This window comes from Rhinopithecus roxellana, chromosome 12 (assembly GCF_007565055.1).
Source record: "Rhinopithecus roxellana isolate Shanxi Qingling chromosome 12, ASM756505v1, whole genome shotgun sequence".
Taxonomy (NCBI): domain Eukaryota; kingdom Metazoa; phylum Chordata; class Mammalia; order Primates; family Cercopithecidae; genus Rhinopithecus; species Rhinopithecus roxellana.
Window position 1 is genome coordinate 84,661,226 of NC_044560.1, and position 24,816 is coordinate 84,686,041.

Genomic DNA, 24,816 nt, shown 5'->3' on the forward strand with positions numbered 1-24,816 from the left:
AAAAAAAAATACTTCTCTACCTATGGTGCTGCCTGGTTTGCTTCTGTCTCTTGTTCCGTTTGTCTGTCTCTCTTCTACAGAAACAGAAGCTAACCCATCGGGCACCATTTACAATTTCACAGTTGTATAAAGCAGCTGTGCTACATACCTATTCATATAGTAGCGTAGCAACAGAAATGACCAAGGAGGAGCTCAGGGGAAGGGGGGGCAGTTAAGTGAGGAGAGATGAAACCTTTCAGTATCACAGAATAGAAAGTAAGAGGGGGCAAGATTACATTAATCACTAACCCTTATGTGCAAAACAGCATGATTGACACTTTACAAGAACCATTTCAGTCATTAGTCACAACAGCCAGTCCCATAAGTAGGCACAATTATCATTTCTGGTTTAAAGATAAGGAACCAGGTACTCAGCCACTGAGACCAAGTCTCTCTGTGGATTCACGAGGAGGAGGGGACTGAGAACTCAACCTCCTAGGTCCTGGGGAAAGTTTTTAGCATAGTCTCATTGCAGCCTGTTTCATTCAACAGCTAATGAAATCACATCCTCCTCTGGAAACCTGCTTCTCCTCCTCCAGAATTAGTCATTCTTTCCCCATTGTTCTCATACCTTTATTTATAGCAGTCATCCCATTTTACTTGACTTATGTGTTAACATTTCTATGTCCTCTACTGCACTGTGGATCCTCTGGGGCTTGGTCATGTTACTGTCTCCTTAACACCCACTCAGTGCGTGGGCAGGACAGGCTCAGGGCATGCAAGGAGGAATGGGATCTTTAATAATTGGAGGGCCCCTCCCTGTTCTTCCCTGTATCTGAGCACCTCCCATATTGCACCTTGACTGCTTGCTGCCTGTCTGTGTCCCCCACCTAAACTGTCAGTAACTTGAGGGCTAGGGTCATGCTGGATGAACCTATGAATTTCCAAGGCTTAGCCTGGATTGTCTGTAAAATAAATATTTACTGAATGAATGAATGAATAAATGAATGGATATGGAATACACTGACCTCAGAAGATGTACAGTTCTAAAAATAATAATTAGGTTCCGGAAGGATGTAAATACAAGTCCAGATGGCAGGCCTGTTATTTGTGTGGACATATGGGGAATTTGGAGCATGCCTTGAATCTTTCAGGCAGCTGGTAGCAAGTCTGCTTTCTGTAAACCATCCCTCAGTATCCTTTAGTCTAGGCACAGTCTGTGGCTGGAAAAGCCTTGGGGTTGACCAAAGGACCATTGCTTGGACCTTATAGTTAACCCTAATTACCCTAAGCCAGGAGCATACTAGACTGAGGCAGCATAGATGGAACACATGGAAACCTTCAGAGCTGAAATGCTCATGGGCTTAGTTATATGTCTTGTGTTTTCTCTTGTCCCCAAGGCTGCTCCTTAGTCCTCTGAAGATGGGGGCCATATGTCCCACCACCAAGTCCCGGCTTTTCTCAATGGACCCTCCTCCTTGCATTCTGCTCAATTCAGGACCAGCTTCAGTTTCCTAAGGCGTTATATAAGGCCTCATTTATTTCTCTCAGAGAAGAAATCTGACTTTACAGTACTTTTAAACTTAGTCTGTTTGCAAAACTTCCAAATATCATGATGAATGTGCTGAGATGGCTCATAAAACTCAAGGGACAGCGGTGGACAGGCTCCCTGGGGGCAGTGGCTGCTGATAATTTACATAGACGTTTCCAGTACATGTACATTTCTTTGATGATCTCAGATGAGGGTGGGGATTTGTGGGGGGGAGGGAGAGTTGCTTAGGGCCATGCATATGTAAACATTTATTACTCAGTCATATCACATGGGCAGCCTTCTGAAGCATCTCTCCATTTTCTCTGAGATCACTACCTTTCCCTTCCATCCAGGCAGAGGCCTGTGGTGCAGTGGGATGATCATGGACTTTGGAGTTAGACACATTGTGTCAACTCTCTGAACTTTAGTCTCTTCATCTGCCTTCATCTGGACAATAATAGCATTCTCATAAGACTGTAGAATCAATGCATGAGATTTTATATATAAGATAGGTAAACATAGGGGAATGGTTAGCACAGAGTAGCCTCTCCACCAATGTCCCAGGTTAATCTACATGGCTTACCTGCTTCCATTTGGGGCCCTAACTGCCTGCTTTCTGGGACTGGCAGAAAGCTTGAGAAGCTTACGGGAAGCGTGCGTTAGCTGCCCGAGGCTCACAGCAACCTCATGGTTCCTGATGCCTCTTGCCCTCTGCCTAATTCTCGACAGCTGGCTTCCCTTAAACATGGGCTTTGATGTGTTTTTGCACCTCCTTCCTGGCCCTGCTTCCTGCATAAGAGCTATATGCCCCATCTCTGCCCCAGCACGAGCCTCTCCTCTTTCCCACACACCTGACACCTTTACAAGGAGGGGCTGATAGCTTTAGATGTGGCCAGTCCTTGGCCAATCCCCAGGTCCTGACTCCCTGTCAGGCCTTTGTCCTGGGCACCAGGGAGGGGACAAGAGGGATAGAGGGATGGGGCGCTTGCTTCCGGGAGAGTTTCCAGAATAACAGGGGAGGTGAACAGATGCACTGAGAAGCCAAACACAGGCACAAATGGAAACAAATAAATGCTCCAGAGAAACAAACAGTCACATCCACAGGAAAGTGCTGCGGCTGATTCTGGCATCTCTGACTTCTGTTGCCCCCATCAGAAGGGGTCTTGTTAAGGGCAGAGGCTATACCTTATCCATCAGCCCGGGGCTTCTGAGGCAGAGGGTTAGGTCTTCTCCATCACACCGGGATTCCCAAGGACAGGGCCATGTCTCCTGCTGCAGACTGGGGTCCCCTGGGGTCAGGACTGTCTCTTCTACATCAAATTCAGGGGCCCCTGATGTCAGGGGCTATGTCACTTCCCTCCCTGCCACCCACGTCACACCATGAATTAAAGCCCAGGGCTGTTCATCTCCTTCTCGGCCTGGAGTGTTCCTGGTAGCACTATGTGGACTAAATCATCCAATTTGCATGGCGACTGGGAGCAGCCCCCAGTGGGCATTGCCGAGATGCCTCCAGCCTGAGCCTTGGCAGCCGGGCTGGTGGTAATTAGAGGTGATTATAATTACTGTGCATTATTAATAACATGTGAAACAGAAGACAAATGTAATAATGAAAATATTGTGAGGTGTCATGAACAAACAGTAATTGGAATAATAAGTTAAAGAATGAGTTTATGTAATGAGATCAATGAGGCAAGAGCTTAAGGGCTATGTGCATCTGTGGTCCTGGTTAATCCCACTCAAGAAGAATTTCCCCCAGAACCATTTAGCTGAGGATGTTTTCCCAGAGACGAAAGGAGCTGCTAGCAGCCAGACATGAACTGAACCTTCCTGGGGTGGGCGGCGGGGTTCTATGTGTTTCTGAGCGTGTGTGGCCAGATGAGGGTGGGTGGATGCCTTTGGGGATGGTTATAGGAGACGGAGTAAACTCTGGGGTTATTTAATTGGTCAGAAATGGAATTCTGCTGCACTTTGTTTTAATGTTTCCTTTCTGAGATTATAAAAGGTTATTGGCAAAATAACAATAATTGGTTATTGATAAATACAGATTAAAAGGTTATTGGCAAAATGATAATTATATGCCACCTCTTGGTTTATGTAAATGATGTCATCTAATGTAGAGTAAAGCCTGTGAGTTGGATGCTGTTATCTCTGTTTTATAAACGAGGAAGCTGAGGCTGAGGGGGTTTGCTGGCCTGCCTGAGATCTAAGCGTTGGTAAGTGGCAGAGCCATGACCCCACCTTGGCCTGCATGAGTGCACAGCCTGGGCCCGGCCCATCTTGCCAGCCTGTCTAAGCTGTCCTCGGCATAGCTTGTGGGCTCCATGGACTTGTCTCAGGCACAGCTGACCTCACCGGCATTTGAGATGCTGGTCCTTGTTTCAGTCAGTGCAGTGCTGCTTTGATCTGTTTTGTATATTTTTATGGGGTTTTATATAATATTTCACTTTACGTGAGGTCCATGGCTAACAGTGAGCATGGAAAATACTCCATGAATGCAGCTAGTGTTTTATCCAGCCCTACGGGATTGAGCAAACAGGTACCCAGGAGCCTCATACATTAGGGACAGACAGCAATCACTCTGCCCCGGGGACAATACTTGCTTCCTCTACTCCCTGGGCACAGCGCTCTGAACGGACTTCTTTAAAGCTCTTGCAAGGAGGCAGGCAGGGCCCGGTTCCAATCTCCAACAGCTGCCTCTAACCTCCACATCTCCTGTTCTGCCTGCCGCTTGCTCCAGCCTGGCCTCTGAGCTGTTCCCCAAATGCTGAGCATCCTCATGGTTTGGGTCTCGGTCCTCTGTTCCCTCTTCTCCCAGATATCTATCTCTGGCCAAATGTCAACTCATCAGAGAGGCCTTTTCTGACCACTATAAAAGAGCAACCCTAGCTCCAGCACTTTCTAAGCTGACTTAATTTTTCTCTGTATGCCCCAACACTGCCTGACACATCACACAGCTACATATTCACAGCCTGTGTCCCCACCACCAGAATGTGGGCCACGAGTGAAGAATGTCTCTGTTTCGTCCACTTTTGTATCTTCAGAACCCAGCAGATGCCTGACATGTAGTGGGTCCTCTATACATGACCCTGCCCTGTTCCTTTTGTCCTACCCTGCTGAATGGATGAAGTCTTCCTAAGGCGTCTGTAAGAGTGAGCACTGCCATTGGATTAGTAAAAGCAGCTATTTACTCCACCAGATGGGGACTCCCCCTGGGCAAAGGTCACACTCCCTCCTACAGGCCCACTTGGTGCCCATCCAGATGCCTCGGCAAGAGGCATCCTTAAGCCATGGGTCTGTGTGCTGAGGGTGGGGAGATTAGAGTACTGAAGTCAACTTCATGTGAGTGCCCACTGTGGACCTACTTTGGAAAGGTCACTTTAGTTTATACAGAACTGCCTGATGAAGCAGGGATTGCCATCCCTATTTTACAGATAAGGAGGCTGGAGCGGAAGGAGGTTAGGTCACCTGCCGCAGGTCCCACTGCAGCTAAGTGTGGGCTAAGTCAGCCTCTTGGCCTGTGTGCCGTCCACCACCTCACATCAATTGACTATAATCTGTCCCACCCCATTAGTGAAGCAAAATGAAAGCACGTGACCACCTACCAACACACCTTGGCAGAGGCGAGCTCCACAGGCGCCGTCTGCCCCCCAGGCACGTGATGCGGGCGGTGCCCTCCAGACGGTACCCGGGGAAGCAGGAGAAGGTCAAGGTGTCGCCCACACCAAACTGCAAGCCCTTCCGGATGCTGTAGGCTGGGACCTCAGGCTCCTCACAGGGCTCCAAGTCATACTCTGGAAAGGCAGCAGGAGATCTGGGCTCAGAGACATTGTGGGGAGATGGGAACACACGGGCAAAATGCCAGGGGGAAAGGGCCAGGGACAACGAAAGACAGAGAAGAGGGCATGCGCACACTGGCCCACAAAAGGTGACACTGGCCCACAAAAGAGAAGTGAGAGCCCGAGGGGAGCAGAGGCAGAGAGAAGCATGGGGAAGCATAAGGAGGCAGAGAGAAGCATGGGGAGGTCAGGGTGGGCGGTCTGCACCCACTCCTGCAAGCAGTGGGAAAGGGCACAGTGTTTCCTAGACAGGCTTCCCAGGAGGATTTCTGAGGATCCTCAGCACTCAGCTCTTCTCTGTGCTGTCCCTTCATCTCTGTTTTAAACCTGTGCCTTGGGGCTCCCAGGCTCTCCTACTTCCTTCTCTCTGGGCACCGAATTAGATCAATTCAACCAGGGGATTCTAGAAGGTCAGAGTACATGACCCAGCCTCAGGCAACTCCCACTGGGGAAGAAATTCCAAATGCCTGACTAGAAGCCATGTCTCGCCTATGCTGGCACTTAGGCAGACGGCAAGCATGACTGGTGGCATTTATGGGCCAAAGCCCTGCCTGGGGCCTCTAGTGACAGCACAGAAGTGACTAGTCCCTTGTCTGCAAGGGCTTCTCCCTTCAGGATGCAGTCCTCCAGGGCTGTGTGATAAGAAGGAGGGTCTCTCTCATAAGGGTTGAGTCTCACTGGCTGGATATGTCCCATTGGCCAAGCGAATCCAGGGATGTGACAGGTGACTTCTGCATTGGAGGGCTGACAGGGGACTAAGCTGGGCCATACCCCAGCTCCTAGAAGCTGGATACCTCTTGTCCATCCCAGGAGGAATCCATCTGATACCCCTGGCCGTGGCTGAGAAAGGTGGAGGGAGGTACTCTGGGGTACTATGGGATAAGAATGGCGAAGGGCTCGGTACGAGAGGAGCCAAGGGTCCTCTTTTCTCCCTGAATGCCAAATAAAAGCGCTTTCTTTTCCAAATCCCTAAACACAGAGATAACTATCTATTACTATAAAATTAGCATTGATGAAAAAGATCCCAAACGAGACTAAATCACTCCAATATGTTAATTTCAACCCCCCTTTTTTTTCATATTGCTGGAGTTGGGAATATGGAAGTGGAATCAGAAGAAAAATCTGGAATAACTAAGGTAGGAGGGGTCTTTTGTGAAGTCCTCTAGTTCATCCAGCTAGGTGGGCCATGTACAGAGCAAATCCTAAACACCTTCATAGAAGGAGAATCCTCAATGATCATGCTAACTCCTTCCAAGACCATTATAGGGAAGTTCTTACTTGGGTCCAACCCAAGTATCTTTTGCTGAAGCACTGAGGTCAGTTTCCCAGGGACTGGAGAGTGGAGTAATATCCATCTGCTAGGAAAACCAGAGACTGGCAGCAGGAGAGAGCGAATAGCTTCACGGTCTCTTGCCCTCAGGGACCCTCACACTCTTTACCTGAGAAAGTGATGTTGAATCCTTCATATGACATGGAGAAATCGGAAATGAAGCGGACCTGGGCAGTAAAGTTGCCATAGAGCCCAGCGCTGATGGGAGCTGGCAGCCGAGAGCCAGTCAGCTGCCTCAGGGGCTGGGTGAAGCTGCCGTTCTCAGTGATGAGGAGGTAGTCGTGGCCACTTTCCAGGTGGAAGGTGTGGAAAGTAAAGAACACACCTGCCAAGAAACCAGAAGGTCAGGTTGGTGATGGCGAGATGGCTGGAGCACCTTAGCTGCAAGACAGGATCTACACAAACATTTCCAATTTGCAAACGTCTATCTGTGTGTATGACTACAAGCATGCATCGATAAACCATACAGGTGAATCTGAATGAAGGTACCTGAACACATGAGTGCCCAAAGATTCAAGGAGAAGAACACCTTTTTACAGTTGCTAAAATTTAAAAGAGAGATTTATGGCTCCGCCTATGAGAATGCTTTAGAGACATTCATTAATTAACTCAACAAACATTTGTGTATTTGTTGAGTCTTTACTATGGGCTAGGATCCAGGGTTAGGTGCAAGGGGATATACCAGGCATTAAACAAATAGCTGCAATACAGAGTGCTGAGTGCTGGAATGAATGTAGCTCAGCATGCCATGGGGGGCAGAACAGAAAGCACTAAATTAACATTTTAAGCACTAAATATTTAGTGTCGCTGTCCTAACTGCTTTTACAGCAGGAAGAGGCAGGTGGAGGACGGCTTCACCAAGGAGTAAACATTTGACATGGATCTTAAAAGGATGCACAGGAATTAACCAGGTAAGGGGAGAAAGAGTGTCCTAGGCAGGAGACCCATATATGTAAAGGGACTGTTGATTCCAGGTTTGTTGAATGGCAGCTGGGTGTGGCTACTCCTGGAATTGAAGTTGGATAGGTAGACGGGGACCAGACCCAATATTTTTCTGGATGCAATGAGAAGACTTCCTATCCTGAGTGGACCAGATCTCAGTTTTAGCAAGATGTTGGTGGCTGGAGGGAGAGGAGGTAGGGAGATCAGTTATACTGGTGGCTGCTCTGCACTGGGAGAGGATGGGGCTTGGCAGAAAGAGCAAAAGCAGGAGATGGCCATGAGTCCTCAGGGGTCGGGGCAGGGTGGTCAAGACAGTAGGCATTTAATGCAACAGGGAAATGACATGACATCCGGTGGCACGTCCACCTGGAGGACGGTGATGTCTTCTGTTACCTGGGGAAGGGCAGATAGGAGGGAGGTATGGGTTGTAGAAGTGTAATGGACTTAGCCTTTTCTGCATGCAAGCAGTGAGAGCTAGTCGGCCACTGGAAGGACAGATTTGGAAGTTCAGGATTAAGTGGGGACTACAGAGGTAGATCTGGAAGTCACCAGCAAATCGTTGATATCTGAAGCCACAAGCATGGAGAAGAGGGCTAGGAGAGAGAGGGCAGAGTGAGAATCGGAGAAGGGGTGAATGGAAGCATGGGCAGAAGTGACAGGGAGTAGGAGACTGGGCAAAGGAGGAGCAATGCGGGAGATGGTCCAAGAGCAGTCAGAGAGCTGGAAAGAAGGAGGAGGGAGCTTCAGTAATGGGGAAGGTTAAGAGCATAAAATAAAATCAAAGTAATGATATTCATTAACATTTTAAGCACTAAATATTTAGTGTCGCTGTCCTAACTGCTTTTACTTGCACTATAGCCAGCCCTTGTCCCTTGGAAGGGAGATAGGAAAACTCATTTAATTCTACCAGGAACCCTGTGGCGTGGGTACATTATTATAATCTCCAGTTTACACCCAAGAAAACGGAGGCACAAAGAGATAAAGTCATCTGTCCAAGGTCACCCAGCTAGTATGTGGTAGAGCTGGGATCTGAACTAAGGCAATCTGACTGCAGAGGCCGTGCTCCCAGCTACTCCAGGGTGCGGCCTCTCAGGCTACAGAAAGAGAGCAGGCAGTAAGAATAGCCAGGTAGGGTAAGGGATCAGGGAGTGAGGGAAGTTATAGAGCAGCATGGTCTTAACACCCAAAGCAATTCTAGAACTTGTCCAGGTGGCAGTTGTGTTTGGTGGGGCATGTGTGTAAGTGCGTGGTCACGCACATGGGCCATGCCTCATGTTGGAGCTTGAATCCAGATTTGATGTGACAGATGCACACACAAATACTTAACTTGAATGAACCATGCAGAATCAACCAAGTGAGTAGCCTATGGGACTATGTGTTGTGGATGGTGCCAGGACAGGAACGTGTTAGACTAGGACCCACCTGCTACTCCAAGTGTGATCCCACTTTCTACTCAAAGTATGGTCCATGAACCAGCAGTGTGGTCAGCACCGGGGGACTTACTAGAATTGCAGTCTTTGGCCTCCACTGAAAACCTACTGAATCAGAATCTGCATGCTCTTTAGATCCCACATGATTTATAGGCACTTCTCTAGATAATTACTGCTACAGTTTTTATAAATGATGGTTGGAGCCAAGCCTCTAACGCTAAAGCATTTTAAAGGTTTTTATATCCTTGACTCCCTGTTGATAGAAGCTGGTGATCCTGGAGGATTTGGGCTTCTACAGTAGAGGTGGAGGAGACAGAACCCAACGGAAGTGATGGGACCAGAGATGCAGCCTGTAAATACCCCGTTCCCAGGCAACTGAGATGCATCAAGTCCAAAGCACCTACCAAGTGCCAGGCCTTGTGCTAAGCACTGAGAAAGATCTCCCAGTTTAGTGGAGAAGACAGACAAATCACTACTAGTGAGAATCCAGAGTGGGGCACGGAGGAAGAGTGGGGAACTTCCCTCAAGGGTTGGGAAGGCTTCATGGGGTCAAGATCCTTGATGTGAAAAGGCTTGTGGGTACATGTGCCCACATGCATGCTATACTCCTGACACATAAACATGTCTGCAAATGAGAAAACTGCTCTCAGTCTATACAGGTTAGGAAATATATGTCATTTCCCTCCTACCTAGGACATGGAGTTAGGTGGAGAGTGGGTGAGACCCAGTCACAGGTGGAAAAAAGTTCATTAAGCACCACACTTTGCACTCTATTCTTCTAGCATGCAAATAGACCCCTTCCAAAGGGGTACACATGTGGCTGGGATTCTAAGGATGAGCAAACATCTGAGATGAAACCTCTGGGTTTCCCAGCTGTGCTGATTGCCTGGGGCTTTTTGGGCCATTGTGTGAAAATGAAGACATTGTCCGCAGAAATACAGAGGCCCCATGTTGGAGTTTGAATCCAGATTTGATGTGACAGATGGACCCACAAACAAATACTTCACTTGAATGAACCATGCAGAATCATACCAATGACATCAGCACCACACAGGAGTGGAAAGAGCAGGGCAGTGCAAAAGTCATGCACTTGGGGGTAAGACACACCTGGATCAAAAGGTCTTGGCTAAGGTTGCTTAACACCCCAAGTTCCAGGTTCTTCAACTATAATATGTAGGGGATAATCTCTCTCTTACAGGTGACATTTACCCCTGAAGTGAGGCATAACTGGGAAAGCACATGCAAAGCACGCAGCACAGTGGCTGGCACACAGTAGGGGTGCAACAGAAGGTGTTCCCTTTGCTCAACTCATCTAACTCTCGGACAGCCTCATGGGTTAAAAGGTGTCAGCTCTGGGATTTCAGCAAGGGCACATTCTCAGGACTCCTGAATTGGCTGTTCCCTTGGACTGGGCAGGTGGCAAGTTGAACGATTTCACATTTCACAGAGTTTTGAGTTTCCTGAGCCATACTGCTGCCTCTTAGGGAGCAATCACAGAGAGCAGCTTAATAGGTCTGTTAACCCAAGATACTCTTATAAACAGAGAACGAAGAATGCCCTCTGGAGAAGGGCCTGGGCTCAGTTCAATTCGATTCATATCACCAAATGCTTCTTGTGTTCCTTATGTGCCAGGCATAGAGCCAGAAGCCAGGGAAACTGCAGGAAACAAGACAGACCGATTTCTCACAGAACTCCTCATCCGTCAGGGAGACTGATGATGAAAATGCAAGTTCTCTATAGTGGAGCAAAGTCTGAAATCGTGGAGGTACAGAATGAATGCTATGGGAGCCCAGGGGAGAAGAGACCAATCCAGATGCAGAGCTGGGGAGACGGGGTCAGGGAAGGCTTATTAGAGGAAGGGGGTTCAGAAGGATGAAGGGCTGGCCAGGCAAGGGCGATGGTAGAGATTCCCATTCCCCTTGCTCGGGGAGAGGAAGTGTTCAGAGAGAAGAACATTATAAAAATGTGCAAAGCTCTAGAGGAGAAGGGAAGCCTGGCAAGTTCTAGAAACTGAAGGAAGTTCTGTGTAGCTGGAACTTAGTTTAGAGGGCTCAGAATGAGGCTGAGAAAGGTAAGGACTATGAGGCTGTGCTAGCTATTTTATTTTATTTTATTTTTTATTTATTTTTTGAGATGGAATTTTGCTCTTGTTGCCCAGGATGGAGTGCAATGGTGCGATCTCGGCTCACCACAACCTCTGCCTCTTGGGTTCAAGCAATTCTCCTGCCTCAGCCTCCAGAGTAGCTGGGATTACAGGCGTGTGCCATCACACCTGGCTAATTCTTTTGGTATTTTCAGTAGAGACAGGGTTTCTCCATGTTGGTCAGGCTGGCTTCGAACTCCCAACCTCAGGTGATCCACCCGCCTTGGCCACTCAAAGTGCTGGGATTACAGGTGTGAGCCACCATGCCTGGCCTAGCGATTTTATAATTTGGGGATCTATGCTAAGAATTCGGTGATGCCTTTAAGTGGTTCTAAGGAAGAAGCGATCTGGTCATTCATCCATGATTTCTTGTTGATTCTCTGCTGAGTACCTTTCAACATGGCTACGTACTGTTGGTCTTTGAAGACCAGCTGAAGTCTCAACTCCAGGACACCTTCCTAAGCCCTGGGCTGGGCTTGGGAAGTTTTCACACCTCTGCAGGCAATGGCAGAGTGGCTTGTTCAGCTGTTTTCCTAGCAATTTGGGTAGTGCGAGTATCAAATAAGCATTTGCTAAATAGTTGGTGAGCTTGATTGACTTCCAAGCAAAAACACACACATAGAAACTCATAGAAAAACATACACCTTTATAATCACAGACGCCCAGACACAGAGAAAACCGTAATGACAGGGGTTGTTTCTCTAGGGATTGTGACAGGCTGCTTTTCTTTCCAATGGTCTCCTCTGACCAGGCTTGGTGGAAACAGCTCTTCAGGGTGAACAAGGACACTGTCCCATCCCTCCCCTCCTTAGGAACAATGTTGTGGGAAGAAGGGGACAATCCTGGGCCTCACCCTGACCACCCAGCTAGACTTGCCTTGATGCAGTAAGCTCCAGGCCATCCTATCCCTGGCTAGGGCAGCCCTAGTAAAGGCCAAGTGATACACTTAAGTACATGTGGTGGGACTATAAATGACTTTTCTTTCAAATTTTGTTTGTTATACAAATAGTATAATTTAGATGTAATGTGTTTATTGCTCAACATTAGAGAAAAGCCAAAAGATGAAAATAAGAGACAACATCTTGGGGTATATTTTTTTAGGCTGTTTTCTATGCAAACAAGGATGTCTTTTAAACTAAATATATTCTTGTGGCAAACTTATTTTTTTTACTTAACAAAGTATTGCAACCACCCCTGTAGGTCTTTAAATATTCTTTCACGTTATTCCTTTTAGCAGCTGCGTAGTATTTTATTCTATGGCCATACCCTATGTTTATTTAACATTTCCTTATTGATGGACGTTTTAATAGCTCCTAATTTTTCAGTATAATACATAAGGTTTCAGGGGAAATCTTTGCAGCTAAATCTTGATGTAGAGTTTTACTTATTTTCTTCAGATAAATTCCAGTAAGTGGAATTGCTGGGTGCAAAGGCAGGTACAGTTGTCCCTCTGTATCTGCAGGGGATTAGTTCCAGGACCACCCTTGGATACCAAAATCTGCAGATTCCTAAGTTCCTTACAATATATTTTCGAGGCTTTTGATTCACATCACCAAGTCAAGTCACCCTCTAGAACGCTTGAACCATTTCACACAGTGTCAGCAGTCAATAGTATTCCAGGGTCCGCATTATCCCCCAGACTGTTACGATTTTCTTTGATGACTTAAAAAGGGAAATGCTATTTTCCTTTTAAAATTACACTTGTTTCATTATTAATGAGGTCAATGATTTCCCATTTGTATTTCCTCTGTTACGAAGTGTTACTTTATAGCTTTGCTCATTTTGCAGGCTGGTTTGGCTAGGCATATGTCTCTTGAAACTTTTTAAGAACTCTTTGTGTGTCTGGTAGCTAATCCTTAGTCAATCATATGTTGCAAATTTTTTTTTTCTATGTAGTATTTGACTTTGAATTTTTATGGAGTTTCCTTTCTTTCTTTTTTTTTTTTTTTTTAACCTAAATCCTTTCAAAGTTTTTTTTTAAATTGAATCTAGCAGTCTTTGCCTTTATGGATTCTACCTTTGTTGTTACTCTTTAAAGTACATGCCCACTTGAGCTTACAGATTCACGTTCCTCTAGTGCTGGAGTTTATGTGATTAAATGCTCAAAAATGCTTGAGGTATAGATGTTTTTTTTTCTTTTGTTCCAAATGGTTCAACCCACTGTTTTAACACCATTTATTACATAATCCATCCTTTCTTCAATGGATCTGAAATGACACTTTACTCATATACTAAAGTCTCTCTCACACATACACAGGCATGTGTGTGCACACACGGAGGATCTATTTTTGGACAACTATTCTCCACGTCTTATTTGTATGCCCACTCTTGTACTCATACCACATTGTTAACATTAATTTAGCTCATAATGATGTTTTAATATCCGGAAGGATTAATCTTCCTTTAAAATTTGTTTCTTGGCTCTTCTGCATGTTAATTCTTCTAGATCAGAGGTTCTTAATTAAAAGCATGCATCAAAATTACTGGCAAAGTGTTCTGAAAACATAGATGCCTGGTTTCCACCGCCAACGTAGAAAATCAAAACCTCTAGCCTTGGGCCTAAACATTAGTGTATTTGCCAAACTGCAAGAACCATGACTCTGGATGAACTTGGCAATAAGCTTCTGAGGCTGGAAGCCAAATCTGCCTGGTTACTGCCGATGCCCAGCCCCAATGTCAGCCACATGGGTGGCACTGAATACATATTTGTTGAGAAAAGAGTATTAATATATTAATTCACATTTATTTATAACCAGCACCTTTACTTTGAACTTGGAGTCCCAAAGGTCACTCATGTTAGGGGAGTTGAGGCAGCAGTACAGGCTGGTGATCCATATGAAAGATGGCATCAGAGGAGGAGCTGAGTTATGCAAGAAGAGGATCGCTGTGTTCAATATCTGACGGGTGAATGTGAGGAAGAGGGAGCAGGTGTATTTGATGCTCCTCCAGGATGCGATACAAGAAAAACATTTTCAGAGACACCTAATAGACTATTAGGAGAAGAAAGCATCTGTGCAAAAATGATAGTAGGTGCCCATTTGTTGAATGGGTTGGTGGCCTCCCCACACCAGGCATGTTTAGGCAAAGGGTGAGCTGAGCTGGTGTGTTGCCATCTTGGGGGGAGTGATTTAGAGAAGGTTCCTGTACTGAGTGATATTGGATAGCTGGTAACCTCCAAGATCTCTTCCAGCAGGGAGATTTTAGAATTTCAACAATACTTATTGAACAAGTTCTACCATTCAAAGAGATGAAAAGACTCTGGAGGTTTTCTTGTTGGTGAGAAAAGTTCAGACGAAGCCCAGAGGTCACTATCTAGGGAGATCCCCATTGAGGTCAGCTTGACCTGAGGAACTTGGGTCCCTGACCACTCACATCCCAATGCCTGCTATGGGCCGAAACACTCACCCTTGCCATGAGATGTTTCGATGATCCAGGTGCAGTTCAAGTTGTTAGGGTAGAAGTCAGGGAACCCTGGCGACAAGATGGTCCCACTGGAGCCTTGAATGAAGCCACCACAGAGAGCTATAAAAGGAGTGAAGAGGGCAGTGAAAGACCAGAGGGCCTCAGGGAGCACCCCTGTCATCCTCCTGGGACCCCATCCCCCATCTCTCGAAACCCCAACCCTCGCTGATGGGGTGAGGGAGTCAGGGGCCTTTTGAGCACCTGTGTTTCTGTGGCAGGAGAGGAGTCTGCTACTTTAGTGTCCCCTCATGGTGTGCCTCACCTTCACAACTGGGCAGGGCCCGGCTCCACTGGAAGTTGGGCTCGCACTCCAGAGGTTCCCCGTCACTTAATGTGTAGCCTGAGTCACAGCTGAAGGTCACCAGTGCACCCACATAGAAGTCATTCCCATGACGTTGTCCGTTTACTGGGATTCCTGGATCCAGACAGTGGTCTGACTGCAGTGTTATAGCTGAAAGACAGAGGCCACAGCTGGGACAGACAGCTCACTGTCACCACAGAGGGACCCCAGTTGACTCCAAAGAGGGGGAAGAGAGCCATGGTTTATTAAAGGTAGAAGTTGCCAATTACTGACTCATGAAATGTGGCCATCAGTATTTGCTGAGAGTGGCTTAGGTGCTATGCTAAGGCTTCAGGATATAACAGGAGTAAGAAAATGGCCTTGTCCTCATGGCGCTCGCAGCCCCAGCTTTCTATATCGGTCTACAGAGAACTGAAGTGACAATGATCCTTTAAATCGAGGGGTTGAATGTGGAAGGTGACGAGGAAGGGCAAGTGCGGGTGTGAGATGCCATCTCAGGTTAACCTCATGGTCAGTCAAATGTTCTGACCCCAGAGTGCCCAGCGTGGTGACACCAAATCACCTGCACACAGAAGAGGCCATGAGGTCTGCACGCAAGGGCCTGGTATGAAGGTCATGAACAACTCTAAGCTCCCATGACCTGAGGGATGCTGAGAGCAACAGAGTGCCTTCTGCAGGGGCTTCTGAAGGGCACAGTCTAGCCAAGAACACCATGGGGATGGGGCCAAGCAGGGGCCTGTGGTGGAGCATAGTCCTGAGGCCTTTGACCCAACTGGGTTGACCTTGTCATCCCTTTTCCTGAGCCCACCCACTGAGACTCACTCTCATAGCGGAGCTGGAAGCCGATGTCTGAGTGACTCTTGTCGGTAGAGAAGAGGAGGTAGAGGTAGTTGCTGGTGCTGATGAGGAACTGGGGAACCTGGGTCCCATGGTAAACCCCGATCAAGGGCGCTGAGTAAGTCCGCCCATCGCGTACTTCCAGGGTGTCATAGTTAACCTCGGTTTTGAATCTGCCAAATGACAGAAATGAAGCCTTCTTGAGAAATCCAACCTTATTAATTTGCAAATGACAAAAACCCTGCCTGACCCAGGGCTTCAGAATAACCAGATGTTGGCAGGCTGGGATCTTTTAATATAATTTCCACACATTCACTAGCGATGCAGAAGGACCTTCTCCACTCTATTTAACATCCCTCCTCCTCCTTCCATGGTCGGAAGCTGCTCTCATCCTCTCTGTGGCCTGATCTGTGAGCTAGCTTAAGACCTAGAGGCACAATGACTAGCCTCATGGAGGTCAGAACATTCTAGGCCACGGGTCAGCACACTAAAGCCTCAGGGCCAGATCTGGTCTATAGCCTGGAGAGCTAAGGATGGTTTTTACATTTGTAAAGAGATGCTAAAAAAAAAAAAAAAAAAAAAAGGCAAAGCAGAACATGCATCAGAGATATGCAAGTAGGCAAGTGGCCCACAAAGCCTAAAATATTTACCATCTGGCTCTTCACACAAAAGTTTGCAGACTGCTATTCCAGGCCAGGAACACTTTGTCCGGAAGAAGTTTGTTTTCACATTTAGGTGGCTACGTTCTCCACCCAAGGGGCATAGCCAGGGTGGAAGCTAGAAGTGGGGCACATGAGCGGGATCTGGGGCAGAGGTCGGGGGCTGCCTTCCCACGTTGGACATTTCCAGGAGAATGCTAGTCAGATGTCAGTGTCGTGCTTTAACATCTGATGGTGTCTGTCTGCCCACTCTCCCTCGTTGGGGGCTGGGGAGGGGGGCTCTGACATCCCAAATGGCACCCAAGCCTTCTCTTTACTCCTCCTGCCATAGTCCCCTAAACAGCACAAACCAAGCCCAAGGGCAGAGCCAGTGAGGTCTGCCCCACCCAGGGCAGTCTGGTCCAGTGTTCTCCAATCTTGCTGACATTTCAGCATTGGTACTGGTCCTCTATCCATCCTGGATTCCCTCCCACATGGCTCTGTAAAAATCTCCCCCTTGCCCTCTCCCCCAAGGCTGTGGTCACAAGCACCTGTCGAAGGTGATTTTGATGGGGTAGCCTGGCTGGGCCTCAATCACCCAGGCACAGCTCAAGGCATCCTTGTAGAAGCCAGGCCAGCCCGGAGAGAGGATGGTGCCGCTGGGCGAAGTCAGGTGACCACCGCAGGGAGCTGGGGGGACAGAAGGAAGAGAAGCAGCTTTCTTCGGAGATAAATGAGTAAACAAACAGAAAATCTCTCTATACAATGTGTCAGGCAACAAGTATTCTTTTTGTTTTTATGGAAAATTACATAAACTGTAAACTGTGAGTTTTGTCTACTGGGACCTTTATGGGTAGGTCCAGTTATATCATGTGGGCTGTTATTAAAGGCCAGAGGGGAGAAATGAAAAGAATCCCTTAAGCAGAGTCCCTTTGTCATTCTAGAAGGGCTGAAGTACAGCTAATATTTGGGCCACACTGTGTTTTTCCTTTGTTCCTCACTCAATTGTCAGGCCTGAGGCAGGGGCATAGATCCAGCCAACCTCCTCACATCTGGCCCTGGAGAGGGTCAGAACCCCAGGACCCTACAATTCAGATGCTCAGCTCAGGGCGCCAGTACTTCCTGCTTCACTGTAAACTCCAGGAGGGCATGGGATGTGTTAATTGTGTTACACAACTGGGTATCCCCAGCATTTAGCATGGTGCTTGGCACGCAGTTCTTCCTCAATGATTGCTGGTTGGATGAATAAATGAGTTAATAACAGGATGAATGAATACAGTCCAAGGCAGGGAATGCCACAGGACATTGGGAGGCCTAGGCACAGCTGCTGGCTGTCTCTGGTCTTGCAAACCCTGTTATTTATGCCTCTGCCCATGTGTCCCATCCTGGGCTTCCCCACTCTCAGCTGCCTCTTTTCTACCACCCGTGTCTCTTCCTGCAACCAGACCCTCAGCCCCTAAGGTAGTCATTAGAGCTATTCCTCTTTCAAGGGCACATGATTGGATTTCATTGCCCACACCTTTTGAAGTTATGCAAGGCCATGTGACTGCTGTGACCAATAAAATGAGAGCAGAAGTGCTGTACACCATGTCTCTGTGGAAACTTTACAAGCCTGTGTGCTTTCCTCTATTTCTCTGGTGGACACGTGAGACCTTGGAAGTGGGGAAGGGTGTGCCTATTGCTACATCCCATTGTTACAATACAGGTTTGCATCTCAGCAGTGAGGAGGGACTCTTTCTTGGCTCCATCTCAGCACAGGCCCAGCCTCTCTGCTTGTGTGACTTGCACAGTTTCCTTTTCCTGCCTTGGTAATTGTGGAAGCAAGTGGTAATTGTGGAAGCAAGTGTCAAGAGGGAAGTCCCATCTATCTAGGCCCCTAAGTGACTCTAAGGAGCAGACATCCCTGATGACCCATGTTAAATATGTAGCTTCAGTGGTCTGTGTCAGAAATAAGCTCCTGATTTTTAAGCCGCTGGGATGTGGAGGTTGGAAGTTGACACCATGTGGCCTAGCCCACTAAGACTAGCACACCTCCATAAGGCTGATGATGAGGATGATGATGACATCCACTACTACTGCTTCTGTCACTGCCATCACCACTGCCATTGACTGGGGGCTAACTCCACATCAGGCACTGAGCGTACATACGTAATCATGTTCACTCTTTGCAAAACAAAATCCCCTGTGAGGCTGGTGCTATTATTACCTCCTAGGAAAGCTGAGGCTTATGGAGGTTGAGTAACTAGCCTTGGGTTAGCAAGTTGCAGAGCTTGGATTCAGACCTAGGCAAGACAGCGTAAATCCAGAGATGTTAAGCTAAGCCGCCTCCCATGTCAAAGGAACCTCTGCTCCTTTGTACTCTCTTACTATGGAGCTATCAGATGCCAAAAATTCCCCGAACAAGAATGGGGAGGAATAAAGAGCTACATAGCACTTCTCTCTTTGCAAAGTTTTGTAGATTTCTACAGGCAATCAGTTTCATAAAGATAGTCTAATATACCCAATCTTCTTTTTTTAATGCTATAATCTTCGAGAATTATCTAAAATAGTTGTCAAGTATTCTTAATAGAAACTTATATTAGGAAGTTTAATTAACAAAGAAGATTATAATAAGGGTAGTAGTAGTCAACTCTTACTGATGACTTACTATGCTAATTGCTACACATGTGTTATCTTATTTAAATGCATATATTTATGAAGTTATTATCCCTATTTTATAGAGAAGAAAACTAAGGCCAAGTAGGTTAAGAGACTAGATCAAGGACACAGAGCTAATGAAATTAGAGCTGAGATTGAATCTCAAGACTTCTGTCTCTAAATCCCCCTGTGACACATAATAGTGCTACAACCACAGCCGACAGTAATAAGCTCATGTGTACCGATAACTTACTACGTGTCAGGGCTTAATGTGGATTATCCTTGTGACAACAGCCACGCTAAATGGCACATACTATTATTAACCTCATTTTATAGGCGGGGATTATTACCCCATTTTCAGTAAATTGAGGCTTAGAGAAACTAAATAATTACATAGAGCTATATCAAACATTGGGAGAGTAAATTGTATATGTGTATCGTCAATTTCTGGGTAACCTGTTTTCAAAACCCATCCATCCATCTCACTGCAACTACTAATGCTTTCTTCTACTTCTCTGGTGGATACGTGAGACCTTGGAGGTGGGGAGGGGTGTGCCTATTGCTACATCCCATTGTTACAATACAGGTTTGCATCTCAGCAGTGAGGAGGGACTCTTTCTTGGCTCCATCTCAGCACAGGCCCAGCCTCTCTGGTTGTTGGACTGTGATCTCCTCATTTACTTCCTGGGGAGCTATAGATCATGCAGTCTCCATTGCCTGTCTAGGACACTCTCCACTCAGTGCATACACATCAATGAAACCCCATCTGCAATCTCCAGAGAGGGAAATTCAATCCCTTCCTTTGGCGGTCACCACTTTGTTTTCTTTCTCTGCTGTGTTGCTTCATTAGTTTGGCTAGTTAATCTCTTCCTGTGCACCTGTGATTGTCCAGTGACCTCTCTATTCATTCTGTCCTTCACTTTCTCTGTTGTTCATCTTCATATTGCAGAGTGGTAGTTGCCTGGAAGGGATTTGGAGGGGAGGATTCTTAAATGCAATGTCTCTTTCACATTTGAAAAGATGATCAACCTCACTCTTAAAAAGAAAAATATATATTAAAAGCACAGTGAAATATTATTTCTCATCCATCAGATAGGCAAAATCCAAAGTTTAATGACAAATGAGGCCGTGAGAAACCAAGGATTCTAGTACCTTGCTGATGAACGTGCAAGCCTGTGTGCTTTCCTCTATTATGCAAGGTGGCACTATTTGTGATAGCAAATGCATGGAAACAGCCCAAATGTTCAGTGGTACAGATCTAACTGAATAAACTAGGGTAATCAACAAAATGGACTATTTATGCAGCTATAAAACAAGAATGAGGGATATTCTATGTAATGTCATGGAGTGGTTTCCAGACTATGTTGTTAAGTGAATAAAAGCATGGTAGAGAATAATAGGTATAGTATGATTCTCTTTATCTAAGAAAGAGGTAGAGGCATACACACATATTCACTCATTAACAATCAATGAAAGGGTAAACCAAAAACTAAAAAGATTATTCACAGAAGGATGGAGCGAACAGGGTAGAGAAGATAGGGATAGAAGCTAGGCTTTTTCAGAATATACTTTTTTAATATATTTAACTTTGGAACTATAAATATTTTAAATAATTAAAATGAAAGATTAAGCAAATCAATAAACTGATAAACAATTTCTAAAAACTCAGAAGCAGAGTGAAATACATAAATGCAATACTAGGTTAGTTGGTGGCATAATCCTACATGAAGAAACTAGTAAAAGAGATTTTAAAACACAGTGATTTGATAGCCTACCTTAGTGGGATATAGAAACAAACAAACAAACAAAAACCCCTTAAACTATTTTCAGTAATTATATGATTGTTGGTAGTTACTGGTATTACTGCTTTGCGACTCTTACAAATGAAGGTACCTGGGACAGAATATTGAAAGATGGGATGGGAGAGGCAGACAGGGAGCACGTAACAAGGACTCTCAAGTATCACTGCACGGGATTTAGATTCATCTTACAATTTAGTGAGCAAAGAACAACCTGGGAATCAAGGATATTTGCTGTGCATTTTAGCAAGATCACTCAAGTTGCAGTAAAGAAAATGTATCAGAAAGGACAATATTGTTTAGGTGTCTGCCATAGAGTGTACATGGGAAATAAGGGTGTTAACTCAGTGATTTTGAAGTTGTGCTATGAATTGCGAAATTATATTAATGGTGTTGGGGACTGGGATTTTCAGCAAGAGTGAAAGAAGATATGGATATGATATTAAAGAAGTTAAGTAAAAGTGTTTTTACATTGGAAATGAAATAAACCCATGATGAATTTTCTTTTAAAAAGTACTTTCTAGCTGTGTTCATTGAAAAGGCTTAGAAACAGGAACCAAGTCAATAATAAAAAGTACCCCTACTACCCACATTTTAAATATCAGTTTTCACTAAAAGGAACCAGGGCTTCTAGGAGAAATAACTGATTCTAGGTCAGAGACAGAAATCATCCAAGATGATGTTAGGCCAACTTCAAAAGGCTCCCACTAGCCAGTGACACAATTTGAGCATTAATTAGAACAAACTGCAGTGGATTTAAATACATAAAATATGTTTGGATTGTAATGATATTTAAAAATGTGCAACTTTGGAAGGTGTTAGGGAATCAACTCATTAATATGAAAACAGGTAAATACAAATAATTATTTCCTTGCTTTTCCTTTACAAACTACATCTCAGAGTAACCAAATAGTTGATGAAGACAAGTTTTCTTTAAGTATAGCATTTCAGCTTATGAAAAAATAAATGATAGCATGTTACCATTTTGTAATCCCTAGGCTCTGATCATTAATGGTTCCTAATGACCCCAACAGAGAGATACCCAAATATTATATGATTCTGTTGGAGACATTGCCTACAAGATATTCTGGCTAAAAAAATGGAAGCTCAATCTGATTAAGTTTCTAGATCTTACCGCCAATTAAAGGAAACATAAAAGAGAGACAATCATGTTAAACAACCTCCCAGGGAAGCAACTGGCAAAATTCCGAATGCAGGAGACTTCTCATTCTGAATAATTCTCATTTATCTCTGGATAAAAGACCCAAGTTCTGCAACAACAAAAAAAATCTCAAGGGGGTGGGGAGTAGACATCTATAGATTAGAAAAGACTTGAGACATATCAGCCAATTATAATGTATGAAGCTAACAAGGATACTGACTTAAAAATACTATCAAAGAACGTATTAGCCAATCATGAAAATTTGACTGCATTGAGTAATTGTTTTTAGTTTTTTAAAATGATAGCAATGTGGTTATGTTTTAAAGAGTTAGTTTCATCTGTTGGAAACACATTACTAAAATGTTATAGATGAAGTGTGATGCCTGAAATTTGCTGCAAAATAATCCCAGAACCAGCAGGGTGGTGGTGGGGGGAATGGGTGGGGGTCTAAATGGAAACAAAATAGGCCATGAGTTTATAATTGTTGAAGTTGACTGATAGGTACATGCGGGTTCATTATACTATTCTCTCTGTTTTGGTATGGGTTTGAAGTTTTTCATTTAAACAAGGTGAAGGCAAAAACAGGGAAACACACACATGCCTGTGTGCGTGCACATGCATACACACATACAAAGAAAAGAAGGAAAAAAAAAGGGGGGATCCTCCCTTGAATAGGGAGAAGAGCTCAGTAATAAGACAAAAGAGGGACTCTGTGCCTGTCCCAGCACCTGGTACTCACTAGATGCTCAATATTTGTTGAAGGAATGGAATACTGGTTGATAGGTAAGGATACTGGGTGTTATGGATGGAATTGTGTCCTCCCCAAATGTATAGGTTGAAACCCTAGCCACCAATGTGACTGCATTTGGAGAGAGAGCCTTTCAGGAGGTAAATAAGGTTAAATGAGGTCATGAGGATAGAGCCCTAGTCCAGTAGGACTGGTGTCCTCATTATAAGAGGATGATACCCTGGGTGCACGTGCACAGGAAACAGGCCATGTGAGAACACAGAGAGGAAATGGGCATCTGCAAGCCAAGGAGAGAAGCTTCAGGAGAAACCAACCCTTCCAGTACCTTGATCTTGAACTTCCAGCTTTCAGAGCTGTGAGAAAATAAATTTCTGTTGTTTAAGTCATTCAGTCTGTGGCACTGTGTTATAGCAGCCCAGGCTGACTGATACACTGAGCTTCTAACGAGGGGTTGCTGTCCCCTGTGAGGGATAAGCCACTTCTCCTGACCTTGATGCTAAAGTGGTGCAAGGCAAAGAGGAATAGGGAATGGTGACAGAATAGAATACAAAGAACAAATACTCATTGAGCATTGAGCTCTACAACATGCCAGATGCTGACCTTCATGTATGCTTTCACTTTCCCTGTGAATTAGTCTTCACAGCCACCTATAAGGTGGGCACAGACACTAGCCTCATTTCATAGCTGAGGGAACATATCTGAGGTACAAAGAGCTTAGGTGACTGGCCAGGAACACACACTAGGAAGTCGCAGGGTCAGGATTTAAACCTGGGCGGTCCAGCTCCACAGCCTGCATTTTTAACCACTATGGGTGGACATGGGAATGCCCACCTCAACCACTGCTTCTGTAACGGAATGTAGGCTGCTGCTAAAGAGGTTTTGTTGACTAGTTGTCCAGTGTGAGTGACCAGAAGTAGTTGGAAGTCCTTTCCTCTGATCAGAGTGACTCTGGAGTTACTCAGCCCTGCAGCTGGAAGTGTGACCTCCTACTCTCCAGCCCTGCCCCCCCACTACCCACCTGTGCCCCTCACCACCTGTCTTCCACTGTTTTGTGGTAGAATACAAGCAGAATGAACTTGGACTCAGACCTCACTTGGAGGTTAAAAGTGATAATTCTGGAATCAGAATATCTGGATTTGAACCTTGACTCTCTCATTCACTTAGCTGTGGTCTTAAGCAAGTTATGTAACCATTTTGAGCTACAGTTTCTTCATTTGTGAAGTGAGGATAACAATACCTCCTTCATGAGGTTGTCATGAAGATTCAGTGGGGCAGTGGATGTTGATATGGTTAGGCTCTGTGTCCCCACTCAAGTCTCCCCTCGAATTGTAATTCCCATAATCCCTGCATGTCAAGGGCGGGACCAGGTGGAGGTAATCGGATCATAGGGGCAGTATCCCCCATGCTGCTCTCATGATAGCAAGTCGCAGGAGATTTGATGGTTTTATAAGCATCTGGCATTTCCCCTGCTTGCACTCACTCTGTCCTGATGCCTGTGAAGAAGGTGCCTGTTTCTCTTTTTGCTTTTCACCATGATTGTAAGTTTCCTGAGGCCTCCCCAGCAATGTGAAACTGTGAGTCAATTAAACCTCATTCCTTTATAAATTACCCAGTCTTGGGTATTTCTTCATAGCAATGTGAGAATGGACTAATATAGATGTAAAGCAATTGGCCTGGTATTTGGCGCATAGTACGTGCTCAATGATTACTAGCTGGGTGATTTTGGGAAAGTCAACTCACCTCACTGTTTTTCCGGATTCTCATGGATAAAGCATAATTACATCTTTCTCACAAGAATGGCAAGAAGATTAAATGAGAGATTGCTAGAAACCCAATAACTGCCCTTACAGTTCTTCTTTAGATGCCTAAATGAGCTACCACCACCACTTAGATTTCTTTGTGGTCATGAGGAGAACTGACCTTCTTTCTTTATTACAGGACTTGCTTTTTTCCTGATTTTAAAAGTAACCCATTTGGTGTAGATAGAGAATAAATGTGGATGTGTTTATACCAAACTGTTAAACCATTTTCCTCTGGGGAG

At 45.4% G+C, this 24,816-nt stretch overlaps 1 protein-coding gene across 1 annotated transcript in view; it reads right to left on the reverse strand.

The window, feature by feature from the left end:
• CSMD2 (CUB and Sushi multiple domains 2) overlaps positions 1 to 24,816 on the reverse strand; it is a 654,766-nt gene that overhangs the window by 185,332 nt on the left and 444,618 nt on the right. The window contains exons 16-21 of the mRNA XM_030943020.1: positions 16,981 to 17,119; positions 15,777 to 15,964; positions 14,916 to 15,104; positions 14,597 to 14,713; positions 6,786 to 7,001; positions 5,113 to 5,301 (exon numbers count right to left, since the gene is read on the reverse strand). Coding sequence (XP_030798880.1) covers positions 5,113 to 5,301; positions 6,786 to 7,001; positions 14,597 to 14,713; positions 14,916 to 15,104; positions 15,777 to 15,964; positions 16,981 to 17,119 — 1,038 coding nt within the window. The remainder of the gene's footprint in view (positions 1 to 5,112; positions 5,302 to 6,785; positions 7,002 to 14,596; positions 14,714 to 14,915; positions 15,105 to 15,776; positions 15,965 to 16,980; positions 17,120 to 24,816) is intronic.